Raw genomic sequence first — 25,448 nt, forward strand, 5'->3', positions numbered from 1 at the left:
AACGTTTATTTATTTTTTGGGACAGAGAGAGACAGAGCATGAACGGGCGAGGGGCAGAGAGAGAGGGAGACACAGAATCGGAAACAGGCTCCAGGCTCTGAGCCATCAGCTCAGAGCCCGACGTGGGGCTCGAACTCACGGACTGTGAGATCGTGACCTGGCTGAAGTCGGACGCTTAACCGACTGCGCCACCCAGGCGCCCCAATTTGAGAGTTTCAAAGTAGGGAAAGAGTTAAGTAAATTTAGGTGCCTTCATTCAAGTGAATACCGCATCATCGTTTAAAAAGGATATTTACAAAAACTACTTAACAATGTGGAAGGTACTTACAACAAATAAAACAGGATAAAAACGGTATGTCCACTACTCACTGCAACTACGTAACACATACGTGCATAGAGAACAGCACAGGAAGGGAAGACTTAAAAACGAGAGCCTTTACCACAGGGTGGAGGAAACGGGTCATTTCCCCACCTCGTTCTATGCGGAGGCATCCTGAAAATCTTATGGCACTACTCCGGGGAATATGATTTGTGGGAAAAGAGGAAAACAAAATAACCAATCTCATTCCCATCTAACCTCCCCTTCAGAACACATTAACTTATCATTTACCTGGAAATGGCTACAGAAGTGTGATGAATGGGTTCAAAGGGAAATAAACACCTTGGTTTTCCATGGAAATCCCTAGGCTTTCGGCAATGGCCAGTTTTGCTTTAGGAGGACATTTCTAATAAGGACAGAAATCACATCCCACCTCATTCCATGAGGTGGCACATTTCATCCTGGAAGTTAACCAGAACACCCAGCCTGACCGCATACTTTGGCTTTTGGGTGATGGTAACATCTGATTTTCTTTCAATGGTGTCATCACAGCCGTGTGTGAGACATTCGGCACGCCACATCCCTCCCACGAACCTTGTAGGTCATCAGGTCAGATAGCAGCATCACGTGCCTCCTGTCGATGCTCATTCCGTGGTTGACCATCGTGTACTGGATTTCGTTGATGATAGTTGTCCGGGCAGCTTCGATGCCCAGGGTTTTCTCCACCTACAGAGAGCCAGGATGAGTGCAAGCAGCCTCTTCTGGCAAGCCGTCCCAAGTTCTCCCTCAGTTCTCCTCTGCCCGGAAGCTAAACGGCAAACTCCGGGCCCTCTACCAGAAACAGACTGCTGGGCAATCTTTAGTGGTAGGTCCAGGGCAAGCGGCAGGGTCAGAGGGGTGTGCGGGGACAACTGGGAGGTGACCCTGGGCAGGAGCTGTACCTCGTAGGTGTTGTTGGAGGTAGTGCGGGTGCCCTTCACACCGTGAGTGGCCATGACTGCCCGCAGGTTATCGCCCTCCACCAGGAGTTTGTACTTTTCCTTTCCACTCTGCTCGTCGATGTGGATGACAGCTCTGGAAACCTCTGGGATGCCCTGTACCACCACCTGCACTCGGAGACACGGAAGGCTCAAGGCCCTGCGGTGCCCATGGCCCCGGTTACCCTCAGAAAGCACACAGGCTGTGAGAACTGGGTTGGCACCTTGACCATCCCCGTTTCTCAGGTCTCACCAAACCGAAAAGTGCCTGTGTGCTGTTAGGGGTTATGCAGAAAACGGAAGATCAGGGGACCATGCCATATATACTCCATCAGTTTTACGACAGAACAGACAGGAATCTAACAAGCAGAGTCAGCATGGCAGTGCTAAGATGGGAAAAACCTGATCCCAGAGGGACGTGGCAGAAAAGAAGAAACAGGCACCACCTTCAGTCTCTGCAGGACCTTCAGTCCTCAGGTTGCCAGACAGCTGGGTATTTGGGGGAGAGGTAAATGCCACCTCTCCCTTTACAAATCTCTGGGCATACGCTGGGGGAGGGGCCAAGAAAGGACTTTTGTCTCACCTTGGGGAGATCCTCTTTCAGGAACTGCAGCACATAGTACATGGAGCTTTTGCTGTTCTCTCTGGGGGTGACGCACACCACGGCCTCACCGTGAACGGCCACGTCACCAGGCTTCACACGGAGCTTAGACATGCAGATGGAATACCGCACTGTCTCAGCGTTCACCTGCAAAGTGGCCGGGCACGGGCCACACACGCAGGACGTCACTGACGTGTGTGGAGGCTTCAATGGCCTTTTCCCATCGCTGCCCCCCAGTGAGCCACCTCATTTTCCCCCCTAATCTTGCTTCTCACCATGAAGTTTTAAAATGAGATGTACTATGTATTTCCTTGTTAGGTAATTTTTTTTTCCACAACCTCCCCTTATCCCCAAACCAACGTTTTTCCCCACTGAAAATGGATGGTCAATTCACAGCAACACACACAGGCTCTGAGGTTCTGGGAGCGGGGGCTGGAGAGCAGGACAATTTAAAAGTGTCAGTGAAGCCTCCCCCTTACTGACCTCACTACAACTGCTCATGTGCCACATTCCTCAATGCAACCCAGCTCTTCTGGTAGAAGAGCCACAAGGCAGGTGGCCCGAGCTAGGCTACAGAAGCCCCCAGGCCGGGGAACTGGGCACTCAAATCTGGAATCACAGACTACGGGCAACACAAACTTGGTACTTGAGAGAATGGGCTGAAACGACGTATTAAGGGCAGTATGGATGTTAACTACCTGGGAGGAAGAGGAAAGTGCCAGGAAGTTACTCAGTTTGCAACCTTGCCTCAACTGATCTGTGAGAAAGGCTGATGTTCTTTCAATCTTTATGTATTCAGGAACACCAGTAATAGTAAGCCGGAGTAAGCCACCCAGCCAAGAACATTCGCTGAGCCAGACAGGCGCTGTGCTGAGGGCCCACAGAGGAGTGAGACACGGGTGGCCCTATGCTCCCGCCAGACCCCGTCCGTAGTACTATGCTATAGTGAAAAAGTATCGTGGCTTCATAAAATTTCAACTAATTTCTTGCGTGTCTTTAGATGGGAGTGTGTGTGTCAGGGTCGGGTTTAGAAAGGGAGAAAGGGGGGGAGGGTCTGGGTGGCTCAGTCGGTTGTGTGTCTGACTCTGGATTTCAGCTCAGCTCACGATCCCACGGTTTGTGAGATGTGACTCCAAGATGGCAGCCTGCTTAGGCTTTTCTCTCATTCTCTCTCTGCTCCTGCCCCACTCGTGCTCTCTCTCTCAAAATAATAAACTTAAAAAGAAAAAAAAGAGAGAGAGAGAGAGAGAGAGAGAGAGAGAGAGAAGTACAATGGACTCTTACAGAGCAGAAACCCAAATAAAGCCTCCGCAGTGCTTCTCGTGCCTCGCTTAGCTCCTGCCCCAGTTTACTGGCGCCCATCCTGGGACTAACGGAGGATGACTTCCTGCCCACATTTAATTACGTGACTCACTTCCAGTCTCAGAAGTCTGATCCGTTCCAGGGAGAGTTTGACGAGGATAAAGCAATCATCCGGAAGAAACACTTCTTCAATATACTCTGAAATCTGTCATGTCAAAAGAGCAGAACGTTACACAGTCACTTCTCCCTTTCCAAAGAGCATGCGCTGCTTGTGGTTAGGGACACAGGCCAGCATGGCCACAATGACCAGTACACCCACCACTGGTGTTTACGCCTGCTCACAACGTTGCTGATCTAGTGTTCTTGTTGCCAAGAGGGATTTCTTCTTACCTCTCCCAAGAGGGTTTTCTCAATTCTGCCCTTCACGAGGCGAGCGTAGTCTGCGTCGTCGTCCTTGTCCAGCTGGGCTGTGATGATGGGAGTGCTGAGAAAAGGCAGGGGGACAGTGGTTACAGCAGGAGAGAGCCCGCCGGGAGATGGCTGCTCTGTGAAATCCAGGCACTACCGGATCCTAACACTAAACACAACTGCAATTTCCTGGGGCATTTACTGGGGGCTTCACAGACATTCTCACCCAGACTTACTATTTTTAGAAATCATGCCGCGACCCACTCTATCAGTGAATGAGACAGTTTTTGGGACGTTCTTCCTGACCAAGTGAACCTATGTCTTCCTCTCTGGTCCTCGCAGGTGTTATTCTGGTTCTGCTCCCCGAGTGAACCGACCCTTCGTGTTTGTGTATTACAGCTTCCCATCGCTGTGCCCTACCCGCACCACCGCCTCTCCAGGACGTCTCCAACTCTTCCAGTCGCTCTCTACCAGCCTGTGCCCTGAACGTGCTGGCTGGCGTCCCCCGAACACACTCCTGGGAGAGACTGGAGCCGCCCAGGGAGGCTGCAGAGCCCCTGCCACCCTGGACGCCTCCAGGTGCTGCTCTAGAACCAAGCGTGGCGCTCCTTCGTTGAATGCTACCTGTCATCCCTTTGTTGGATGTGGAGCGCGAGTGAATCATGATTTTGTCACAATGCACTGTAACGTATTTTTTTTTTTTAATTTTTTTTTTCAACGTTTTTTATTTATTTTTGGGACAGAGAGAGACAGAGCATGAACGGGGGAGGGGCAGAGAGAGAGGGAGACACAGAATCGGAAACAGGCTCCAGGCTCTGAGCCATCAGCCCAGAGCCCGACGCGGGGCTCGAACTCACGGACCGCGAGATCGTGACCTGGCTGAAGTCGGACGCTTAACCGACTGCGCCACCCAGGCGCCCCTTAAAAATTTTTTAATGTTTATTTATTTTTGAGACAGAGAGAGACAGTTTTTAATCTTTTTCTAGTCTCAGATGACCTACAAGCCATACCACGAAATCACCTGGGAGTCACAGAATATGGCCAATAGTCAAGTGACACACTCACTGTCAGGCGTGATTAGGCTGGGAATAATCAGATCTGCAGTTGAAATCTACAGGGACATATTAATAGCTTTCCCAGTCATTTTTTTTTTTTTTTTGTTTCTCCCTTTCATGTGACTTGTGGCCATAAGCAACCACTGCCTTAGTTTTCACTGTATCTAATTTTGACTTTTCTCAAGCGGGTCTTTTAAAACCCCAGATCTGATTAACACAAGCCTATCACCAGAGTTTACCACACAGCCCATCAGAGTATCACACGTGATGAGAGAATGTGTGACAGGCAGCAGGAGAACAAAAGGGAAACGGAGGGCGGGCACCTGATGGCCTTGGAAGCGTTGATGATCTCTTTGATCCGGGGCACACCCAGGGTGATGTTCATGGAGGCCACGCCCGCAAAGTGGAAAGTCTTCAGGGTCATCTGGGTGCCTGGTTCACCAATGCTCTGGGCACAGAGTGCACCCACCGCAGAACCCGGCTCCATCTGTGCCCTAGAAGGGAAGGGTAGGGAAGAAAAGCCCAGCAAAACTGCTGGGAGGAGACTCCGCTTCTCTCCTCCCTCCACAGACAAGAATGCAGGTGTCATCAGGGTCAGGAGCGAATACGCTACGAGCTGGGCTGTGCTTGCAACAGGTCGGCAGGAGGTGCAGATGGAGGCGGGGAAGGGGTACGACAGTCAGGGGGCTCTGATAACGGAAGTGACCACTGGCTCCTTGTGGTCAGCATGTGGTGACTGGGCCCAAACATCGACTGCCCGCAGAAGATCCAAGAGCCCTGCTGACACATGGTGCCGACGGTGGACAGAGCAGCTGGTACCCGCCAAACATATCGATAGTTACTCCACAGGGAGAGGACACTCGGAAATGTCTTTGAGATTATTTCCACCGCCTGCAGCATCCAGCCTACCTCCCCACCGGAGCCCCTAAGAGATGAGGGGACAGAACCTGCTCAGATGCTGACAGTCAGGAAGTGGTGCTGACGCAGGATTTTGCTCCACTGGGGAGACAGGAAGGACAGGAGGCCCATGCAACTGCCTGGCAGTCTGAGAAAACTAGCATGCGTACCTCATGTACTTGTCCCTGCAGGTCTCCAGGAACTTCTCAATCTGGGTGGGGGTGATCCGGTCCAACTGGTACAACACCCGGGGCTGGAAGGACAGAGGCCGAGTGCAGGGTCAGGCTGGTGGCACCTGAGCCCACGAGGGTGCCTGAGCCGGTCGGGGAAGGCCGCCCGTTACCTCTGTTGTGCCGTTATCGTTGATGCCGTATTTGTCTCTGGTTTTCTTGATCTTCTCAGAAACACCCTTAATGAATTTTTTTATTTCCTGAAAGATTACACAGCAAGCATCAGTTGTGTATTTCTCGGGAACTTAGATGGCAGTTTGTTTTACAAACGTCAATAATGTCAGGTGTCCTCTGGTTTCGTGATGGGTAGCTCCGCCCCCTGCGCCTGCTCCACGAGACCCTGGCACGGGGAGCGCGTCCCACGCTGTCGCCTTCTCCTCTGCTCTCCCATCACCTGCACTCACACAGCTCAGCACGGCTAGAACAAACCTGTAGTCTCTAAGCAGACTTACTCTGAGGCTTTCTTCTGAACTTATGATCAATTTAAGTAGCAGCTAATGCATAGCTTTGTAGATGCTGTATATACATCACAAACACGTGGTTTCAGCCTGCCTTCATTTCAAAGAAAACACTCCCAAATCCCTGCCTCTCTTTCTCTCTCTGACCCTCACCTCTGCATCTCCCCCACCCGGGGTCACTTTCCCTTCCCAACAATTAGGACTTTGTAAGAATTCCTGGAAAGCAAAGTTGGAAATGAAACATCTGTGTATTTGTTGTCCCCTCTGTATTTCAGAATAGTACTCAAAGCCCTGGAGGAGATCTACATGGAACAAGGAAGAAGGCGACAAGGACATCATGTGGAGGAGGCACAGGGCAGGGCTATCGGCCACAGGCCTAACTTTTCTGGCAACCGTTCAAAGGGGAAGACCCATCTGTTCTGCAATTTATGGTGTATCTCTGAAATAAATCCACCCTGTAGTCACTCCTGGAAGCAGGACTGGCCAGCACTCAAGGAGGACTTACAGAGGGGTGGTGAGCTTTAGTGAGCTACACCCATCAAAGTCCGGCTCCCAGGCGCTCACATGTCAAGTGCTGACTCTTAGGGCAGGTCCCAGGTGAGTTGATGGCACACGCCATGCAGCAGCCATCCTTTAGAGGCGGCTGTGATGCAGGCATGGGAGCTGGTGATTAGCTGCTCTAGTTTGATCCAGGGGCGTTTTTGAGAATATGGGAGAGTAGACAGACTGCACTTCCCTCAGCAGCCCTCCTAGAAATGTAACTTCCCTCACTGATCGTGGACAAGTAACGGTGGCAGTGAGCTTAAATGTCACTCTTGAATGTCAGTGCAGGCACCCAGCTGCTCTGTGTGGCTGGCAGAGGACAGACCCACACACATGGACAGCCCGAGGGTGGATTGCATATTGCGGTGGCCGCAAAGCTTCAAGAAGTCTTGTTTCTTGATTATAAGGCAGGCTGAGGGACCCTAAGGAGAGACCAGTCTGTCCTACCCAAAGTCTACTCAGTCTGTATCACATAGCTGAAAATGTCTAATGTTTTGTCTGAAACAAGTATTTTAAAGCAGATGGAACCAGAAGCCTACTTCTGCAAAGATAAAATCCTATGGGACCCACAGAGAGCTTAACACTTACTAGAGCCCAGTTTTATCATAACCTTGCAAAAATTAATCTCTTTAGCTTCCCACAGACCACCTGGCGATTTCTTACTATCTTTTCTGAAAGCAAAAACCCCCTAACACTTACTGTTGTTATGTTTAAATAGCCTTAGGTTATATCCACACAGTCCATGGCTCATGGGCCCTTCTCGGTCAGCAGCTGCCCAGGAGTTGAGACCTCCCCGTGAGGTGGTATGACATTAACCCTAACAGGCTAGAGTGGAGGGCCCTGAGGGGCTCTGGGGGGTCATGGGCTTGGCCAAGGCAACAGGCCTGTCCCTGAAGTCAGATGCTTTCTCTGAAGACTGGTCTTGGGCCAGCGGTTTCTGCAGTGCCACCTCTGCCCACTGGGAGCCCAGCTAACCAAGGGGCTACCAGAGATCCACTGCCCTCTGGCTGCCCCCCCGTTCACGAATGCAGCTTCCTCACAACGAGTGCTCCTGTGCGCCAACTCTCTTCCTTCTCCTCGACCAAGCGTGCAATACACGAGGGGTACTGTGCCCCACTGTCATTCTACTCAGAAAGGACTTTTATCAATTTATAAGAACTTAAAAAAAAAAATTTAAGTAACTCTTTAACAAGCTCTCCAGATTTACTCACTAACTGGGAGTCTGAGACTACACTTTAGACAGTCAGCTCCTGCAAACTAGAGCAGGGAACCAGACCGGAGAGGGCACTGGAACCGTCTCTGCTGGCATGGCTCTGCTCGACGGCAGGACCGTGCAAAGGCACGAGTAGGTGCTACGGCCTCGTCTTCCTGCTATGCCATTCAGCGTGAAGAGTCTCTCTCACATTGGTGATTTCCTCCCCCAGCCTACTCGTCTAGCTGTGCTTGTGTGCCTTCAGGGAGAGCTCCTGAAAGCCCTCTCGGTCCAGGTGTGGTCATCTCGCGCCAGCTGTTAAAGGCTGCCCCACCTGCCGGCACAGCGAAACCGGAGGAGAGCCCAAGGCTGAGCAGACCCATGGATTTTCACCTGTGAGGAACTCTGCGCGCAGGAGTAAAAGAACACACACCTACAACCATTGCTCAGCTTAGGCACTGGAGAGGAGTCTTTCAGCTACCACCCAAATGGACATTGCTTCCAGCGGCTTTGCTGAAAGGAATGACTTTCCTTACACAAGTTAGGGCAGATATTCTGAAAGTTAGGTTTAAAAAAAAAAAAAGGCTCATTTTGTAGAAATGAAAACTGAAATAAGCTACTAAGAACTCAACTGAATGAACCCATGCATACTAAAAGAGAACTCACAACACGGCAACTGGCAGGCAATTAATCACACGGTTAAGCGGCAGTTACGTCTTCACACCCTCCGCAGCACAACTGTGGGCACCGGCAGCAGCCTCTGGGGCGGCCAGGGCTCCGTGCCACTCAGGAGTGGCCTCCGTGGCCTCAGATAAATCGGGTTCCGGCCAGTGGATTTTGGACCTGAGCTCATTAGACTGTCAGCCCGCAGAGGGCAAGGACACAGTCATCTGGGTGTCCCCGGGATCTGCAGGGCGTGTGACATATTGAGGGCTAGGAGTGCTCACTGAAAACGCACACACTCCTGATCAGGGAGGCACCCGTAAAACCCTGCAAAAGGCAAGAAGGGAGCCAGGGTGATGAGCAGGGAAGCCGATTGTGCCGGGAGTGAGGCGGAAGCTCGCCGGGGCGGGCAAACAGCCGGACTGCTGCCAAGTTCACCCCTTAAGCTCAGCACTCCCAGCATGCTCAGCACGTTACCTCGTTGTACTTCTCATAGCCTGTCTCAGTTAAGGTCTTTGAGGATAAACAGAATAGTAAAGAGGTGAATATAATATAATCATGCATAAACACCAAATCACAATTCTAATTTGTTAAAAAAAAAAAAATGAAAATTTGGGAAAAATCACAAACAAAGGCACCCAGCCCAACCATACTCTGGATTTAAACTTACTGAAATCTGGAAGTCTCTTTTTTGCCTTTCACACCTCAACATAGGAAAAGAAAGAATCAAGGGCATACTTGACTAGAATACTCTTTCAGTTTCACATGACTGTTGTCATTTTTGATATACTGAAAGGGATAGATTCCTGCCAATTTTGTGCTGCATTTGAATCACCCATTGGCACACAAAGGCAACCATTTACTGGCTTCTGTATCCCTCTGCTTTTGATCATAACCGTGATAATAAACAGGAAGGAGCTGCTCCAGCAGGTCAGTGAAATTAAAAAAAACAAAAAAACAATAAACTAACAAAGCCCTAAGAGGTTATCAAGGTAACAGCTCTCTGGAAAAAGGAGGCTGGCTGACTCCATGAACTACTGATCCACACTATGGTAACAGGAAGAGCAATTTATACCACCACCACCAGGTGTGTCTGGCTGGTTAAGGCAGTACAGCATGAGACTCTTGACATCCAGGGTGTGGGTTCAAGCCTTGCGTTGGGTGTAGAGATTACTTAAAAATGGAAGTCTTGGGTAGCTCAGTTGGTTAAGCTTCTGACTTAGCTCAGGTCATGATCTCACGGTTTGTGAGTTCGAACCCCAAGTCGGGCTCAGTGCTGACAGCTCAGAGCCTGGAGCCTATTCGGATTCTATGTCTCCCTCTCTCTCTGCCCCTCCCCTGCTCATGCTCTGTCTATCTCTCAAAAATAAATAAACATAAAAATTAAAAAAAAAAAATGAAGTCTTAAGTTACCAGGATTCGCAATGACTGTGGGAAGAGCTGGTCTGCAAGATGAGACAGCAGGTAAAGGGGTTGACAGGGGGACAAGGTTAAAAAACAAGAACAACAACAAAAAACAATAGTTCTCTAAAGGAAGTATTTTTCTTCTAGCAGGGTGACACCTGCGTGAGAGACAGACACTAAGAAGGACATGACACGAATTCTTCATGTCGGCTGCTGAGAGTTTGCCTGGGCCATTCCTGAAATTTTTAACAAAGAAAACACTTTTAACACACTCCACCCCACGGCCCCCACCCCTTGCTTATAAAAACTATCTGCCGGCACCGGACAACAATCTCTTGCTGATGACCAAGCTGGGTGCTCCCACCAGTAGAGAGCTCACCTGCAGGAAGCTGTCCTGGCAGCAGAGGAACTCCGTCTTCTTCATGATTGACTCCGTGGTCAGGACCAGCTCGTTTTTACTCAGCGCAGGCTCGCTCTGACACGGGAAGACTGCCTCAAGTATCAAAAGGAAATAGTGTGATGTGTATGGGGGTGACTGAGGGTGGGGCAGGATTAAATGAAAGAATTTACAAGAGACAAAATGACTTTTCTCAGAGTGAGCATGATTTTTTCTCACCAATCTATGATTTTTTTTTCTTTCAAAGCATATTTTATATTCTGAAGACAGGATAAACCCACTCCATCTCACATAAAGAGTGAGTGTGAGTGATTCAGTGGGTACCGTTCCATTACTTCTCAACCTTCACCCCATCCCAGATTTGCATTGAAATTATGTATCGCTGTTTTTTTAAAAAAATAAAAAAATAAAAAATAAAAAAAAATCAACAAAAAAATATAAAAAAAACCCAAACATTTCAGGAGTGAAACTACTCCCCTACCCCAAAGCTCATGGGAGTCCCACAAAGTTTTAAAGGCTGCATATTACCCTAATATATGGGCAAAAGGTGCTAGAAAAACATTCTTGGTACATTTAAGTCATCTCTGTTGGGCAAATTCCTATAAGTGGAATTCCTGGGTCAAAAGACACCCACATATAAATTCAGATTAGTATTGTCAAACTACCTTTCAAAAAGGTTTTTAAAAATATACCCCTAGTTAAAGCATGTGCTTTAGTAAAAGCTTAAAGCTTGCTTCTCAACACCCACGACTTTTTTTTTTTTAATTTTTTTTTCAACGTTTTTATTTATTTATGGGACAGACAGAGACAGAGCATGAACGGGGGAGGGGCAGAGAGAGAGGGAGACACAGAATCGGAAACAGGCTCCAGGCTCCGAGCCATCAGCCCAGAGCCTGACGCGGGGCTCGAACTCACGGACCGTGAGATCGTGAGCTGGCTGAAGTCGGACGCTTAACCGACTGCGCCACCCAGGCGCCCCGACAACACCCACGACTTTTAACACTGGCCGGTAACATGCTTCACTAGATAGAAAACAAAGCCCTCTTCTGTTGGCATTGGATTACTACCAGTACTAGACTTTGAAATTGAAAAAATATTTTTCCTTCAAATTTGGGGAAATTATGCAGGGTAACACAAGATGAAAAATACTACCGGTGGCTGGATAGATATAACTCGAGTATTAACTGTGTGTGATACTCCAAAGGATGCCTCTATTGTAAACACACGTCCTTGGAAACACTCTAACCCCAGATATAATGCTAAATCTTACTTTGATGTTGTCCAGAACCCTTTTGAACTCTAAAGGTTCATCTTTTCCCTCCATAGCTGCAGGATCCAAGCCATCTCCCCCGTAAATGAACTGGATAATATCACCCGTAGAGCTTCGGACTGTCAGATCGTATTGTGAGCAAAGATCTTCAAGGGACTTGACAAGCCTTCTCTGAAGGAAGAGGAGGAGAGGAAACAAACGCTCAGCTGCTTTGAGAAGGCCAGTCACGTGTGCAGGGGATGAGCTCTGCAATGCTAACTTTCAAGGTTACCAGCACTTTCATCATTTAAAATATTTTATTAGAAATCCCTTAAAAAAGAGTCCCCTGGCCCTTTGGAACAGCAAGCCCAGAAGTGACCCGTAAGCCTGTGCAGTGGGATTCAGAATATGCCCAACCTCGAGTGCTTTAGTGTGTTTTTGAATACATGTAATTTAAGGCCCATCACCCCCAAAGGATTCTGTAAACACTAACTGTTTTCCTAGGCCCTTTTGCCCCTTCCCTCTCTTTCTCCCTAAGGTATAAATTAATGCAACAGCTTTACATTTCTAAACACAACTGAATCCAGGACCCCTGTGGGTGGACTTCAATATGAATTACAGAGGATCTCAGGTGCATACCCCCTTCTGGGACCCAGGGGGAAGAAAAGAGAACAGGGATGGCATTGTGTCTGAACCAGCAGGCAGCAGCCATTTCTCACATCTGCTTAGGGAGAACCTTCCACCAGTAGAATGCTCCAGCCAGCAGTGTGATGGTGGTGCAATGAATTAAAGAGAAAAGAAATCTTCCTCCAGGCAACCTCAAAACAAAAATCCCTCGTGCCAGAACTAATTTGTTCTAAGTTAACACACTGCTCTGGGAAAGTCATACTCTCTACTTCAAAAAGGTAAAGTCAAAAAATACAGTCAAAAGACATTCTGGCAAGAGTGGTAAAAGCATTTCACAGTCTGTTGGGTTTTTGACAAAAGCAGCACACTCCAAAACTGAAGGGCAATTTCCCATCAAAACGTGATGAAAAGGGGAAGTATTGATGAGGACACACACATATTTATGGAAATAGCTATTTCTATGGACTCCAGTCTGCTCTCACCTTCATCAACCTTGTTTGCTCTGCCTGTCTTATTCACACCTCTGGTTGATCAGTTCTGCTTTCCCAGCCTGCAAAGGGCTGTGCTTCTTAAACTGGGATCCACAGTGGGACAAAGGGGACTCAAAGCCACAGCAAGTTCACAGCCTAGCAACTGGGAGATTTGACTTTATCTGATGTTATAAGGAGACAGGAACATTGAAAAAATATAAAAGCAAACACAGGTCATGGAAGACAGAGGAGAAAATGATAATCAGGGAATGAAATGAAATCCTCTGCTTGTGGTCTTATATAAGGAAGAATGAAGTCGGGATGTGTTCTTACTTGTCTGCCATTAGGGATATTTTTATGGCGGTCTGAGAAGCATGGGAACAGGAAGCCCTCTAGTTTCATCCTGTCACCCTGAGCCTACTGTCCTGGAGCTGCACATATGATGGACAGCCATCCCTCCAAGTGTCCAAGACCTCCTGCAGGCACTGGAGTAAGTTCTTGGAGTCAGTTAAAATTAAAAAACAAGAGGCTACATAAATAGTTGCCAAGTGTGGGGCGCCTGGGTGGCGCAGTCGGTTAAGCGTCCGACTTCAGCCAGGTCACGATCTCGCGGTCCGTGAGTTCGAGCCCCGCATCGGGCTCTGGGCTGATGGCTCAGAGCCTGGAGCCTGTTTCCGATTCTGTGTCTCCCTCTCTCTCTGCCCCTCCCCCGTTCATGCTCTGTCTCTCTCTGTCCCAAAAATAAATAAAAACGTTGAAAAAAAAAAAAATAGTTGCCAAGTGAGAAGCAGAGTCCTCTCAATCATTGGGACGTAGGTACTGTCATCCATATCTTCATGGATTAGGAAACAGAGGCCCAGTGAGGCTCAGTAACGTGTCCCCAGATACACTTCCAGTCCACGTTCTCAGTACAGCTTTGGTGAGTGTGGCCCTGGCCTGGTCTGAATCACTTAAGGCATAAGGGATGAAGTGAACATATTACTTTTTTATGCTGTTTATTTCCAGGGCTCCCGCATTTCCCAATTATTCTTTTTAAATACTAAGACTCGATATGTGACAGTTCATGTAAAAAATATGTAAACACTCAGCAGTCAAAATCCTCGGAACCCTGTCCTGCTCTGCCGCTAATGGCCTACATTTCTTCAAATTACCTGCATGTATCCCGTTTCAGCAGTCTTTACGGCTGTGTCGACTAGACCTTCCCGGCCAGCCATTGTGTGGAAGAAAAACTCGGTCGGTGTCAAACCGGAATAAAAGCTATTAGCCACAAAGCCTTTGGCAGCTGGGAGCTAAAGAGAGGTGGGGAAAAAAGAAAAGCCAGACAAAAAACCTTCAAGGTCCACAACTTCAAACCTCACTCAAATCACAAAATGCCCCACCTTTAGACTATAAATACCTGGCCAATGCACGCTTATGAAGGGGCAGACTTTACACGCCCTTTCTGAAAGGAGAAAGAACTTGGCATAAACCATCCTTCCCAGAGACAAGGAGGGTGAGCTCCCAGGCAGGGCAGGTGCTGGTGCTGGTGCCAGTGGCAGGCAAGTCGACCAAGCAGTTTGAATGCCCCCAGCCTCCCCTTTAAATGTGTCAGGCTCCCTTAGAACTCTGAGCCTGACATGCACAGATGGGCACCATTCCAGTGACCACTTGGCTCTCTGACTTCTAGTGAATTCTGATCTTGGACAGAGTCCCTAAAATGTTCCTCAGACTGTATGATACAGAAAATACCTACACATTCCCAGTACAGCAGTCCTGTCTCCCCGGGAGGGGGGGGGGGGTGGCTGTTCAGAAACCCCACAGTCCCATAGAATAAGAGCAGCTGCAGTATCTGTGCTTTAATGGGAATAAGAGCTGATTCCAAATCCAGAAGCTGAGTGACCAAACCTACTCTAAGTTCCTCACCTAGACTTAAAAGTTGTCTGTCCTGAGTCCCAGAAGAAGCCTAGCACAGATTTGTCTATTTCTGCTTATACCAGTGCCCAAACCACCAGCACCACTGAAACCCAGAGGTCATTTAAAAACCGAGTTTGAGAAGTCGAGAGGAAAATCTGGACTTTCCTGGTCGTTTTAGTGTGGTTCATATTATCACTATTTTAAAATCCCCATACTTTGATGTCAGTGTTCCCATAATCACACATTGATCAGACATGAGGTATCTATAGATTTTGATTATTGGAAAGGACCTTGAAATCCTCCCTCTTGGAGAGAAAACAAGAGGGCATTGATCAAGTTTGGTAGCAGCAAATCTAACAAGGCTCCCACACGACTCTGTAGGGGTTGGAGAGGGAAGGCCCCAGAGGAGCCCACCCACACACGCCCCCTCTGGGAGCGCTGGCAGCACAGGGCTCCCAATACTCTTCCGCACTCCCCACGGTTGCCCTCCAAAGTTCTGTCTTAACCACTACTACTTACCTTTGAGTGTTTTTCAAAGTGAGGCAAGGACCTGTTTTCAAAGCCATCTGGCACTCGAGAGCCACTGATGGCTTGCTGTCCTACACAGGCAATCATCTGTGATATGTTAATGAAAGAACCTGGGGAAACAGGTCAGGAATGTAACATTTGTTTACCGAACCACGTTAATTAAGCACAAGAAGATCCGTGGGATAAAACAGGAATATGACAGCGCAGGCTCCCAGTCTAGGGACAGTAAGAGCCAGAACGAGAATAATACAGGGTGGAGCCCTCAGCAACAGAACAAAAGCGGAGGGAGAGCTGCAGGGCTCAGCAGGGAGTGTAAGCACTTTGGGGCTGGAGCAAAGACTTGCAGGGAAGAGTCTGCCACCAGGCTGAACTTGTGGAGGACATTACAATGTGGATATAAGAAGGGATGAGGGGAGAAATTCCAAAGAAAGTGGAAAAGTGGGAAGCAAAGACACAGGAATGGGAAAGTGGGGGGCATGCTCACCAGGAGCAGGAAGGTGAACACTGCAGGGGGCGGGAGGGAAGCAGCAAAGTTGGACTTTATTCTGCCAAAAAAATTTACAGAAATAGAAGCATGGAGGTTTTGAATCTGAATGCAGTACCATGAAACTTAACGCTTTAGGTCCTACACAACTATGAAATTAAAGCATTTACCATATCACTAAATACATTAATTTAGAAAGCTTTTTAAATTTTTATTATTTTTTTAATTTTTATTTTTTTAACATCTATTTATTTTTGAGACAGAGACAGACAGAGCATGAATGGGGGAGGATCAGAGACAGAGGGAGACACAGAATCTGAAGCAGGCTCCAGGCTCCGAGCTGTTAGCACAAAGCACGACATGGGCTCAGAGCCTGGAGCCTACTTTGAATTCTGTGTCTCCCTCTCTCTCTGCCCCTCCCCTGCTAATGCTCTGTCTCTGTCTCTCAAAAATTAAGTAAACGTTAAAAAAATTAAAAAAAAAATAGGGGGGCGCCTGGGTGGCTCAGTTGGTTGGGTGACCGACTTCGGCTCACGTCATGATCTCGCAGTTTGTGAGTTTGAGCCCTGCGTCGGGCTCTGTGCTAACAGCTCAGAGCCTCGAGCCTACTTTGGATTCTGTGTCTCCCCCTCTCTCTACCCCTCCCCTGCTCACGCTCTGTGTCTCTCTGTCTCTCAATAATAAGCGTTAAAAAAAATAATTTAAAAAAATTAAAAAAAAATAAGAGTTAAATGTCTAAGATGTAAATAATTAAGTCTCTTTCAATACATAGGATTTAAAAAGATATGCTCTGGGGCACCTGAGTGGCTCAGTTGATTGAGCGGCCAACTTCAGCTCAGGTCATTATCTCACGGCTCATGGGTTCGAGTCCCATGTCGGGCTCTGTGCTGACAGCTCAGAGCCTGGAGCCTGCTTCAGACTTTGTGTCTCCTCTCTCTCAAAAATAAATATACATTAAAAAAAATTTTTAATAAAAAAAATATGCCTTTATATATATTTTTTAATATGTACATATTTATATATTAAATATACATATATTTATTTTTCGAGAGAGACAGAGGACACGAGTGGGGTAGGGGTAGAGAGAGAGGAAAGAGAGAATCCCAGGCAGACTCTGTGCTAAGAGCATGGAGCCGGACACGGGGCTCTGACTTACAAACCTCAAGGATCAGGACTTCAGCCGAAACCAAGAGTCGGATGCTTAACCAACAGACCACCCAGGTGCCCCAAGGCATACCCTTATAAATGAACGGTCTGAAATTACTCCTGCATTTTCTGGGAGAAAACCTGTCAACCCATACAGAGAATGCAATGAGGGCAGTGGGTGGAGGAGCGCACACCTTTGGAGCCACACAGAGCCATGGTGAGTGGGCTATTGCTCTTATCCAGTTCCCGGAGGCAGGCACTGCCCGCGTGGTCGCGGATCACAGACAGCTCCTTCAGGATCAGAGCCTGGAGGGAAAAAGCGAGGTGCATGAGGACTCTGCTGATTACCAACATTCAACCCGACATTTATTTTATTTTATTTTATTATTTTATTTATTTATTTTTTCAACCTGACATTTAATGAAATCTGACAAAATTTAAGCCAGATGTCAGATTTCCAATAGAGAAAGGGTTTCGAGCTTTTGAAGATCAATATGCCTTATCTATAAAGACCCTAACCTTCCATGAGGACGGAAAGGTTCCAAATCAGTGTTTAAGGTAAAAATGATTAGTAACAAAGTCTTGAAAAATCCTTTAAATGGCCCCTAAGGCAGAAAGTATATAGCATGTGTATAGCATCCTCTACAATATGTCTGTATACATATCAACTGTACATGCACACGTAGGCCCAAATACACTTAGGAACAGAAGCTACCGTGTAGTATGTAGTAATGGAAAACTGTTTATGCTAATTCTAAAATTTACCTCTTATTTTTACTTTCCAAGCACACATGTGAACTCCCACAAGTTAAGCATGTGATGAGGTGACTCTACAGGAATATTCTAGTCCATGAGCTCACCCACAAGGTGTCCTTTCTCAGCTCACAGAGAGGGTGCTAAATCAGTTACGAGTCATGGTTCCACTAAAAACAAATGCTGCTGGAGCCTCAAGTAAATTCCTAGGTAAGTGCCAGTGAGGAACATCCATTTCTCTCTCTCTCTCTCAAGACTCAGAGAGATTAATCAAAAAACTGCTAGAACTGATAACATGAATTCAGCAAAGTCGCAGGATATAAAATCAATTCACAGAAATTGGTTGCATTTCTATACACCAGTAATGAAGCAGCAGAAAGAGGACTTGCTCTCATTGCAATTGCACCAAAACCCATAAAATACCTAGGGATAAACCTAACCAAAGAAGTGAAAGATCTACACGTTGAAAACTATAGGAAACTTATGAAAGAAATTGAAGAAGACAATTCTGACAATTTTCCTTTTTGGAAAAACATTCCATGCTCATGGATCAGAAAAACAAATATTGTTAAACTGTCAATACTATCCAAAGCAATCCACATGTTCAATGCAGTTCCTATCAAAATAACACCAGCATTCTTCACAGAGCTAGAACAAACAATTCTAAAATTTGTATGGAACCAGAAAAGACCCCGAATAGTAAAAGTAATGTTGAAAAAGAAAACCAAAGCTGGGGGCATCACAATTCTGGACTTCGGACTATATTACAAAGCTGTAATCATATGGTACTGGCACAAAAACAGACACATAGATCAATGGAACAGAACAGACAACCCAGAAGTGGACCACAAATGTATGGCCAACTAATCTTTGACAAAGCAGGAAAGAATATCCAATGGAATAAAGACAATCTCTTCAACAAATAGTGTTGGGAACACTGGACAGCAACATGCAGAAGAATGAATGCAGACCACTTTCTTACCATACACAAACACAAACTCAAAATGGATGAAAGACCTAAAAATAAGACAAGAAGCCATCAAAATCCTAGAGGAGAAAACAGGCAAAAGACCTCAGCCGCAGCAACTTCTTACTTGATAAAGGCAAGGTAAACAAAAGCAAAAATGAACTACCGGGACCTCATCAAGATAAAAATCTTCTGCACAGTGAAGGAAACAATCAGCAAAACTGAAGGAATGAGCAACTGAAGGCAACTAAAGGAATGGGAGAAGATTATTTCCAAATGGCATACCAGATAAAGGGTTAGTATCCAAAATCTATAAAGAACTTATCAAATTCAATACCAAAAAACAAATAATCCAGGGAAGAAATGGGCAAAAGAAATGAATAGACACTTTTCCAAAGAAGACATCCAGATAGCTAACAGACACATGAAAAGAAGCTCAACATCACTCATCATCAAGAAAATACAAATCAAAACCACAATGAGATACCACCTCACACCTGTCAGAATGGCTAAAATTAACAACTCGGGAAACAACAGATGTTAGCGAGGATGCAGAGAAAGGGGAACTGCTTTTGCACTGTTGATGGGAATGCAAACTGGTGCAGTCACTCTGGAAAACAGTATGGAGGTTCCTAAAAAATTAAAAATAGAACTACCCTACAATCCAGCAAATGCACTACTAAGTATTTATCCAAAGGATACAAAAATGCTGATTCGAAGGGGCACATGCACCCCAATGTTTATTGCAGCACTACTGACAATAGTCAAAGTATGGAAAGCCCAAACGTCCATCGACTGATGACTGGATAAAGATGTGGTGTATATGTATGTGTGTGTGTATGTATACACACACACATACACATACACGATGGAAAATTACTTGGCAATCAAAAAGAATGAAATCTTTGCCATTTGCGACAATGTGGATGGAACTCGAGTGTATTATGCTAAGTGAAATAAGTCAGAGAAAGATAAAAATCGTATGATGTCACTCATTTGGAATTTAAGAAACAAAACAGATAAACATAGGCGAAGGGAAGCAAAAATAAGATAAGTAGAGTGAGGGAGACAAACTATAAGAGACTTAAATACAGAGAACAAACTGAGGGTTGCTGGTGGGGTATTGGGTGGGGGGATGGGCTAAATGGGTGATGAACATTAAGGAGGGTACTTGTTGGGATGAGCACTGGGTTTTCATGTAAGTGATGAATCACTAAATTCTATGACTGAAATCATTACTACACTATATGCTAGCTAACTGGGATTTAAAAAGTAAAAAAATAAATTAAAAGACTCAGTGAGATTAAGAATGAGCTAATGGTGAATGGTGCCTACAACTCTGCTTTCTTCCTATTTCACAAAAAATTCATGTCATCAGAAAATTTCTTATTGCTTATCCATTTTTCCACACTTAGGTGAGTTACAGCTCTGAGCCATGGGCTGCAGGGGAGACAGAAGAAAGCCAGGTGAAATCCTGGTGCAGTCAGACTGCCGACCCAGGCTGCCTGAGAGAATGCAGAGCTCCCAGAGGCTGGTCCTCATTCTGATTCTGACCCTTGCTCGGCACGTTCTCAGCTAACCTAGTTTCTAATGTGACAGGGGAAGCAGATAGGCATGTGATATGAATTTTCCCTCTTCTGTGCCCCAGTCTCTTTTGAAGACCATCCATTGAGTTTTATTTTTTTAAAGATTTGATTTTTAAGTAATCTCTATATCCAATATGGGGCTCAAACCTACAACCCTGAGATCAAGAGCTGCACGCTCTACCGACTGAACCAGCTAGGTGCTCCTTCAAAGACCATCCGTTTAAAGAGCTGTGGTTGCCAGTCTCTACTCCAAAGATGCTAGAAATAGAAAGGGCACAAGCATGTGAGTACCAGTTACAGAAGGGGCCTAAGTGTGACGCTGGAACAAGAGCAGCCCCATGTGGTCAAGTGAACAGATAGCCCTGTTTTCACCACCTAGAACGTGAAAGCTGCTAGGGATGTAAAGGATCCGATTGAAGGCCCTCCCCTTGTTAAACGAGAACACACACGCCGCACAGGGCTGACCTGGGGCTAAAGGCACGGCCTTTACTTCCCCCTCCCTTCTGCTACCTTCTCTTCAGGCTTGCAGCACAGCCCTGTGGGCATGAAGTGGCTAACCCACCCGAGGAGCAGACTCACCTCTAGAGTCTCCTCAGCGGTGCAACCAGGCTGCTGCTGCAGCTTTCCTGTGTTTAGGGCTTCAATGTATTCATCACATTTTTTATAGCCAGCATTCAGCAACTCATACTTGGCCTTTAGCAGCCCTTGACCAGGTGTGACGTCACCAATCCCGATGGAGAATCCACGGTTTGCTGCAGAATAGTCGGCAGGTAGAGCAGAAAGAGAGTGCCATGGATGTTAGTCAACTCACTATATACAAACCAGTTTATACCTTGAGAGAATATATCATGACCCAATTAAATAAAAATGTATCAGTCTGTAGAGAGTTACATCAAAATGACCAAGACTCACTGAATCCTGTCAGAGACGTTACAACCCAGTGGGGAGCAAGTACTGTCCCCAACTAACTATGATATACAGCAGGCCAATATTAAATACCAAAGAGCAGCTGGACAAAGTCAGCAATGGAAAGCGAGCCATCTGACTTCTTGTTCTAAGACATCATCTCAGATACCTTTCTGCCCACACCCCCTTCCTTCTTCAGAAATCCTCCCCAAACACAGAAAAACCCCACCTTTGAGGGAACTACACATGGTCAATAATCCCAACGCTAACATATGTAGAAAATGGGTGGATGAGAGGCACCTGGCTTAGCAGGGTGGGGAAGGGACACCTAAGAGTGGCTGTGGAAATGAGGACCCATGAGTCTGGAAATGCTCAGAAACTATACTGCCAGCTTCTGCAGATGCTGGAGACAACGTATGTGTTGGTGATAAGGAAACCTGATGGAAAACCAGTATTTTCCTGTGGAAGATGAGAGTTTATGTCCCAGTATACGGAATTAGAGAGCTCTAGACTGAGGGATCCTAAGTGCAAACAGAGAGGGAGGACTGTAAAGCAGGGCATGAGGTCTGTATATACCATGACTGTGATTCCTTAGTCCCTTTCCCTGGCCACATCCCAGAATCCTGAGAAGCAGGTTTCAACTTTGGGTGGGAGACTGAGAGCGGAAGATATGTTCCCGGAGAAACCAAGCCTCCCTAGAGAAAAGTATTACTGACAGGGCTATTTGGTAGTTCCTCAATGAAAATGTTGCCTTGCAGCTCAATCAAGGGACTGAGAAGTCCATCAACCAACAGGCTCCATCCATTTCCAATCGGTGTTTGGTGTCTCGCTCCCCAAAATATGAATGGATAGCCAGGGACCACCAGATTAAAAAAAAAAAACTTAACGTTTATTTGTTTTTGAGAGAGACAGAGAGAGAGAGAGACAGACAGACCACAAGTGGGGGAGGAGCAGAGAGAAGGAGACAAAATCTGAAGCAGGCTCCAAGCTCCGAGCTATCAGCACAGAGTCCGACGCAGGGCTCGAACTGACAAAATGTGAGACCATGACCTGAGCCAAAGTCTGACGCTTAACCAACTGAGCCAACCAAGCGCCCCTGGGACCACCAGACCTCTGAGGAAAGTCTTCAACATGAAAGACTAAAGACAACAAATGCACAGAAAAACAAGACTAAAGAGAAAATTCAGGGAGAATTTTCAGATAAATCTATGAAAAACATTGTCTCTATGATAGAGAATCTTGATCTGGAGATCAAGAACAGGAAGTCTTCAAACAAAAAAACAAACCCAAAAATCAAAATCTACCTGCAAATAAGAAACATGGAAAATATAGTTGGAAGTGAAATAAATGACAGTTAAAAAAAAAAAAAATCAATAGAGGAATTCACTTAAAATTTTTTTTAACTTTATTTTTGAGAGCGAGAACATGAATGGGGGAGGGGCAGAGAGCAACTGAGGGGAGGAGAGAAGAATCCCAAGCAGGCTCTGCAATGTCAGCACAGAGCCCAGGGGGAACTCATGAACTGTAAGATCATGACCTGAACCAAAACCAAGAGTTGGATGCATAACCAACTGAGCCACCCAGGTGCCCCGAGGAACTCACTTTTAATTTTTTATTTATGTATTTACTTTTGAGAGAGAAAGAGAGAGAGAGAGGTGTGAGTGGGGGAGGGGCAGAGAGAGAGGGAGACCCAGAATCTGAAGCAGGCTCCAGGATCTGAGCTGTCAGCACAGAGCCCAACGTGGGGCTTGAACTCACGGACCATGAGATCATTACCTGAGCTGAAGTTGGCCCACTCAACTGACTGAGCCACCCAGGCACCCCCTAATTTTTTTTTAATGTTTTTTATTTATTTTTGAGAGAGAGAAAAACAGAGCACGAGCAGGGGAGGGGCAGAGAGAGAGGGAGACACAGAATCCAAAGCAGGCTCCAGGCTCTGAGCTGTCAGCAGAGCCCAATGTGGGGCTCAAACTCACAAACTGTGAGATCATGACCTGAGCCGAAGTTGGTCACTTAATTGACTAAGCCACCCAGGTGCCCCTCTAGGAAATCATTTTTAAAAGTTAAACTGAGAGGCACCTGGCTTGCTCAGTCGGTTAAATGTCCTGACTCTTGCTTTCAGCTCAGGTCATGATCTCACGGTTCATGGGATTGAATCCCCCCTACTGGGCTCTTTGCTGACAGTGTTGGAGCCTGCTTGGGATTCTCTTTCTCCCTCTCTCTGCCTCTTCCCCCACCCAAATAAATAAACATTAAAAAAAAAAAAAAAAAAAAGATAAAGTGAATCCAGAAACAAAGAAATGGACAACAGAGAAAAGAAGGTAAGAAAAATCATAGAGTCAATCTAGAAGCTCTACTTACAAAATGAACAAAAATTCCAAAAAGAACAGAGAAAGTTAAGGTGAGAAAATTATCAAACAAAAACAAAATTTCCACAACCAAAGGACACACGGAGGCAGATTAAGAGAGCTTACAGAGTGCCCAACACAATGAATGAAAAAAAGACTCATACCAAGCGTCTACAGTGTGAACTTCCAGAACAAAGAGGATTTGCAAAGCTTCCAAAATGAAGACACATACAAAAGTTGAAAATAAGAATAGAAATACACTTTCACAGCAACTCTGTAGAGTAGAGCAGTACCTTCAAAATTCTGACGAAAAATAAAATTCAATCCAGAGCTCTATACCCAGCCAAACAATCGATCAAGTGTAAGGGTAGAAATGAAACGTTTTTGGGCACGTAAAAACCTGCATGTATGGCATGCTCAGAGATGGGCCAACAAAGGAAACAGAACAGTGCAAGGAGAGAAGGGAAACACAGAGTAACCCAGCACAGCTGAGCTGTGAGGGCCCAGAGGGCCATAGGTGGAGCGCAGGTACCTTGGAAGCAGCCTGCGGAGGGCCCTTGTCTAACAACCCTGTCTGACTGGCATCTTGGAGCTACTGGGCATTTTGAGACAAGAATTCAAGAGCAAGTTCAAATCTGAAACCAGGCAAGTCAGTACTGAGCTGATCCCATTCTGTAAGTCCCAAATGATTCAGCCTGGAGTAAGTCTCCTTTCCTGTGTGCGGGTATATGTGTGGCACGTGGGGGCTGGGGGAAGGAAACAAAGGTAAAAGAACAAACTAACGCACAGCCCTGAAACCCGAGCAACCACCACCATACGCTGAGGACGCTGGAGATACTCACAGAGGTAGACAGGAGCCAGCCTGGCAAGCCGTGACATTGCATCGGCAGCTTCGTTCTGCCCCCAGTCTCGCAGCAAAATGTAAAAAATATTGTTCTTCGATCCTGATCCCAACGTTCCCTTGTCCATGCTGCCGCTCATCAACTCACTGTTCTGGATGGTAACGTCTGCAAGGACAGCAAAGATTGGGCACTTGAACAATTACTTACTACTCAGCCTCGTTCCAACGTGGGGCAGTGGAGAAAGCATGCTCCCATTATGAAAATTAAAGCAAAGCAAAGCAAAATTCTCTCAAAATTTTTTGAGGGGAAAAAGAGAGAAATCTAGGGACTTTTGAAAAGCATGAAAAGCCCAGTGGTTTACCTTACAGTCCTAACTCTGAAAAGTACTACAGGACCCTCATTTTCAACTGTGAACTATAAGTGACAGCACCGAGCACTTATCCTGTGTCACAGGGATGTTGTGAGCATCTGATGAAATCACATGCCACATACTACTCCATAAGCTGTAAAGCACTTTGTTATTCCCCCAAGATGATGAAAACTGATGACACCACCATGAAGAGCCTATACAACAAAATGGAATTACATGGAGAAGAAACAAAATACAATCTAAAACAAGGAAGCCAAAACACCTGAAAGACCAGAGGTGTGTTTTCAAATCAAAGGCTCTAACCCGGAGAAAAATCGGTGCCCTTCAACACATTTACTCTTCATCACAAAACAGGAATCTTGACCTTCAGAGACTCTGTGGTTCAGTTCTTCAGCACAGAGTCCTGGAGATCCATTTCTTGTCACAAGACCTTGCTAGCAAAGCCCATTCAAAGTCAGTGCCATTCAGAGGAGCCTGCTGGGGAGCTGCCGGTTAGCAGTCTGGGGTGAGCAAGGAGGCTCGCGTCAGAAAGGAAACGCTGGCTGAAAGGCACTGGTCTGTGGACTATACTTTGGGTTGAATTAGTCTGGATGACTCAGATGGTTTAACATTTATATCCTCTTGTGGTTACACCTGATCTTCGTGTTATAAGAAACAAGCTGACCAGGAGGCGATAGAAAAATAGTCCCATTATACTTTTAGACAATGAACACATTTTTTGGACATAAAATGATAAATTATATGCCTCATATGATGAGATACTTTCTTATGGCAAAAAAGGGGGGGGGCAGAATAAAAGAAATTGCATTAATTTACAGACACTAGTCATCTAA

The 25,448-nt window shown here is 46.3% G+C and overlaps 1 protein-coding gene across 2 annotated transcripts in view; it reads right to left on the reverse strand.

The window, feature by feature from the left end:
- The window catches only part of POLR3A (RNA polymerase III subunit A), a 53,001-nt gene that overhangs the window by 3,259 nt on the left and 24,294 nt on the right, over nucleotides 1–25,448 (reverse strand). Inside the window, exons 15-30 of one of the 2 annotated variants that reach the window (XM_040485541.1) lie at nucleotides 24,246–24,410; nucleotides 20,729–20,901; nucleotides 17,038–17,149; nucleotides 15,205–15,323; nucleotides 13,944–14,081; nucleotides 11,717–11,887; nucleotides 10,429–10,542; nucleotides 9,123–9,158; nucleotides 5,903–5,989; nucleotides 5,730–5,812; nucleotides 4,986–5,156; nucleotides 3,590–3,683; nucleotides 3,312–3,404; nucleotides 1,880–2,044; nucleotides 1,261–1,425; nucleotides 914–1,045 (exon numbers count right to left, since the gene is read on the reverse strand). In XM_040485541.1, coding sequence (XP_040341475.1) covers nucleotides 914–1,045; nucleotides 1,261–1,425; nucleotides 1,880–2,044; nucleotides 3,312–3,404; nucleotides 3,590–3,683; nucleotides 4,986–5,156; nucleotides 5,730–5,812; nucleotides 5,903–5,989; nucleotides 9,123–9,158; nucleotides 10,429–10,542; nucleotides 11,717–11,887; nucleotides 13,944–14,081; nucleotides 15,205–15,323; nucleotides 17,038–17,149; nucleotides 20,729–20,901; nucleotides 24,246–24,410 — 2,018 coding nt within the window. The remainder of the gene's footprint in view (nucleotides 1–913; nucleotides 1,046–1,260; nucleotides 1,426–1,879; nucleotides 2,045–3,311; nucleotides 3,405–3,589; nucleotides 3,684–4,985; nucleotides 5,157–5,729; nucleotides 5,813–5,902; nucleotides 5,990–9,122; nucleotides 9,159–10,428; nucleotides 10,543–11,716; nucleotides 11,888–13,943; nucleotides 14,082–15,204; nucleotides 15,324–17,037; nucleotides 17,150–20,728; nucleotides 20,902–24,245; nucleotides 24,411–25,448) is intronic. The other variant, XM_040485542.1, reaches the window with a different exon arrangement.

The sequence above is a fragment of the Herpailurus yagouaroundi genome, unplaced genomic scaffold (genome assembly GCF_014898765.1).
Source record: "Herpailurus yagouaroundi ecotype Mexico unplaced genomic scaffold, PumYag 163, whole genome shotgun sequence".
NCBI lineage: Eukaryota > Metazoa > Chordata > Mammalia > Carnivora > Felidae > Herpailurus > Herpailurus yagouaroundi.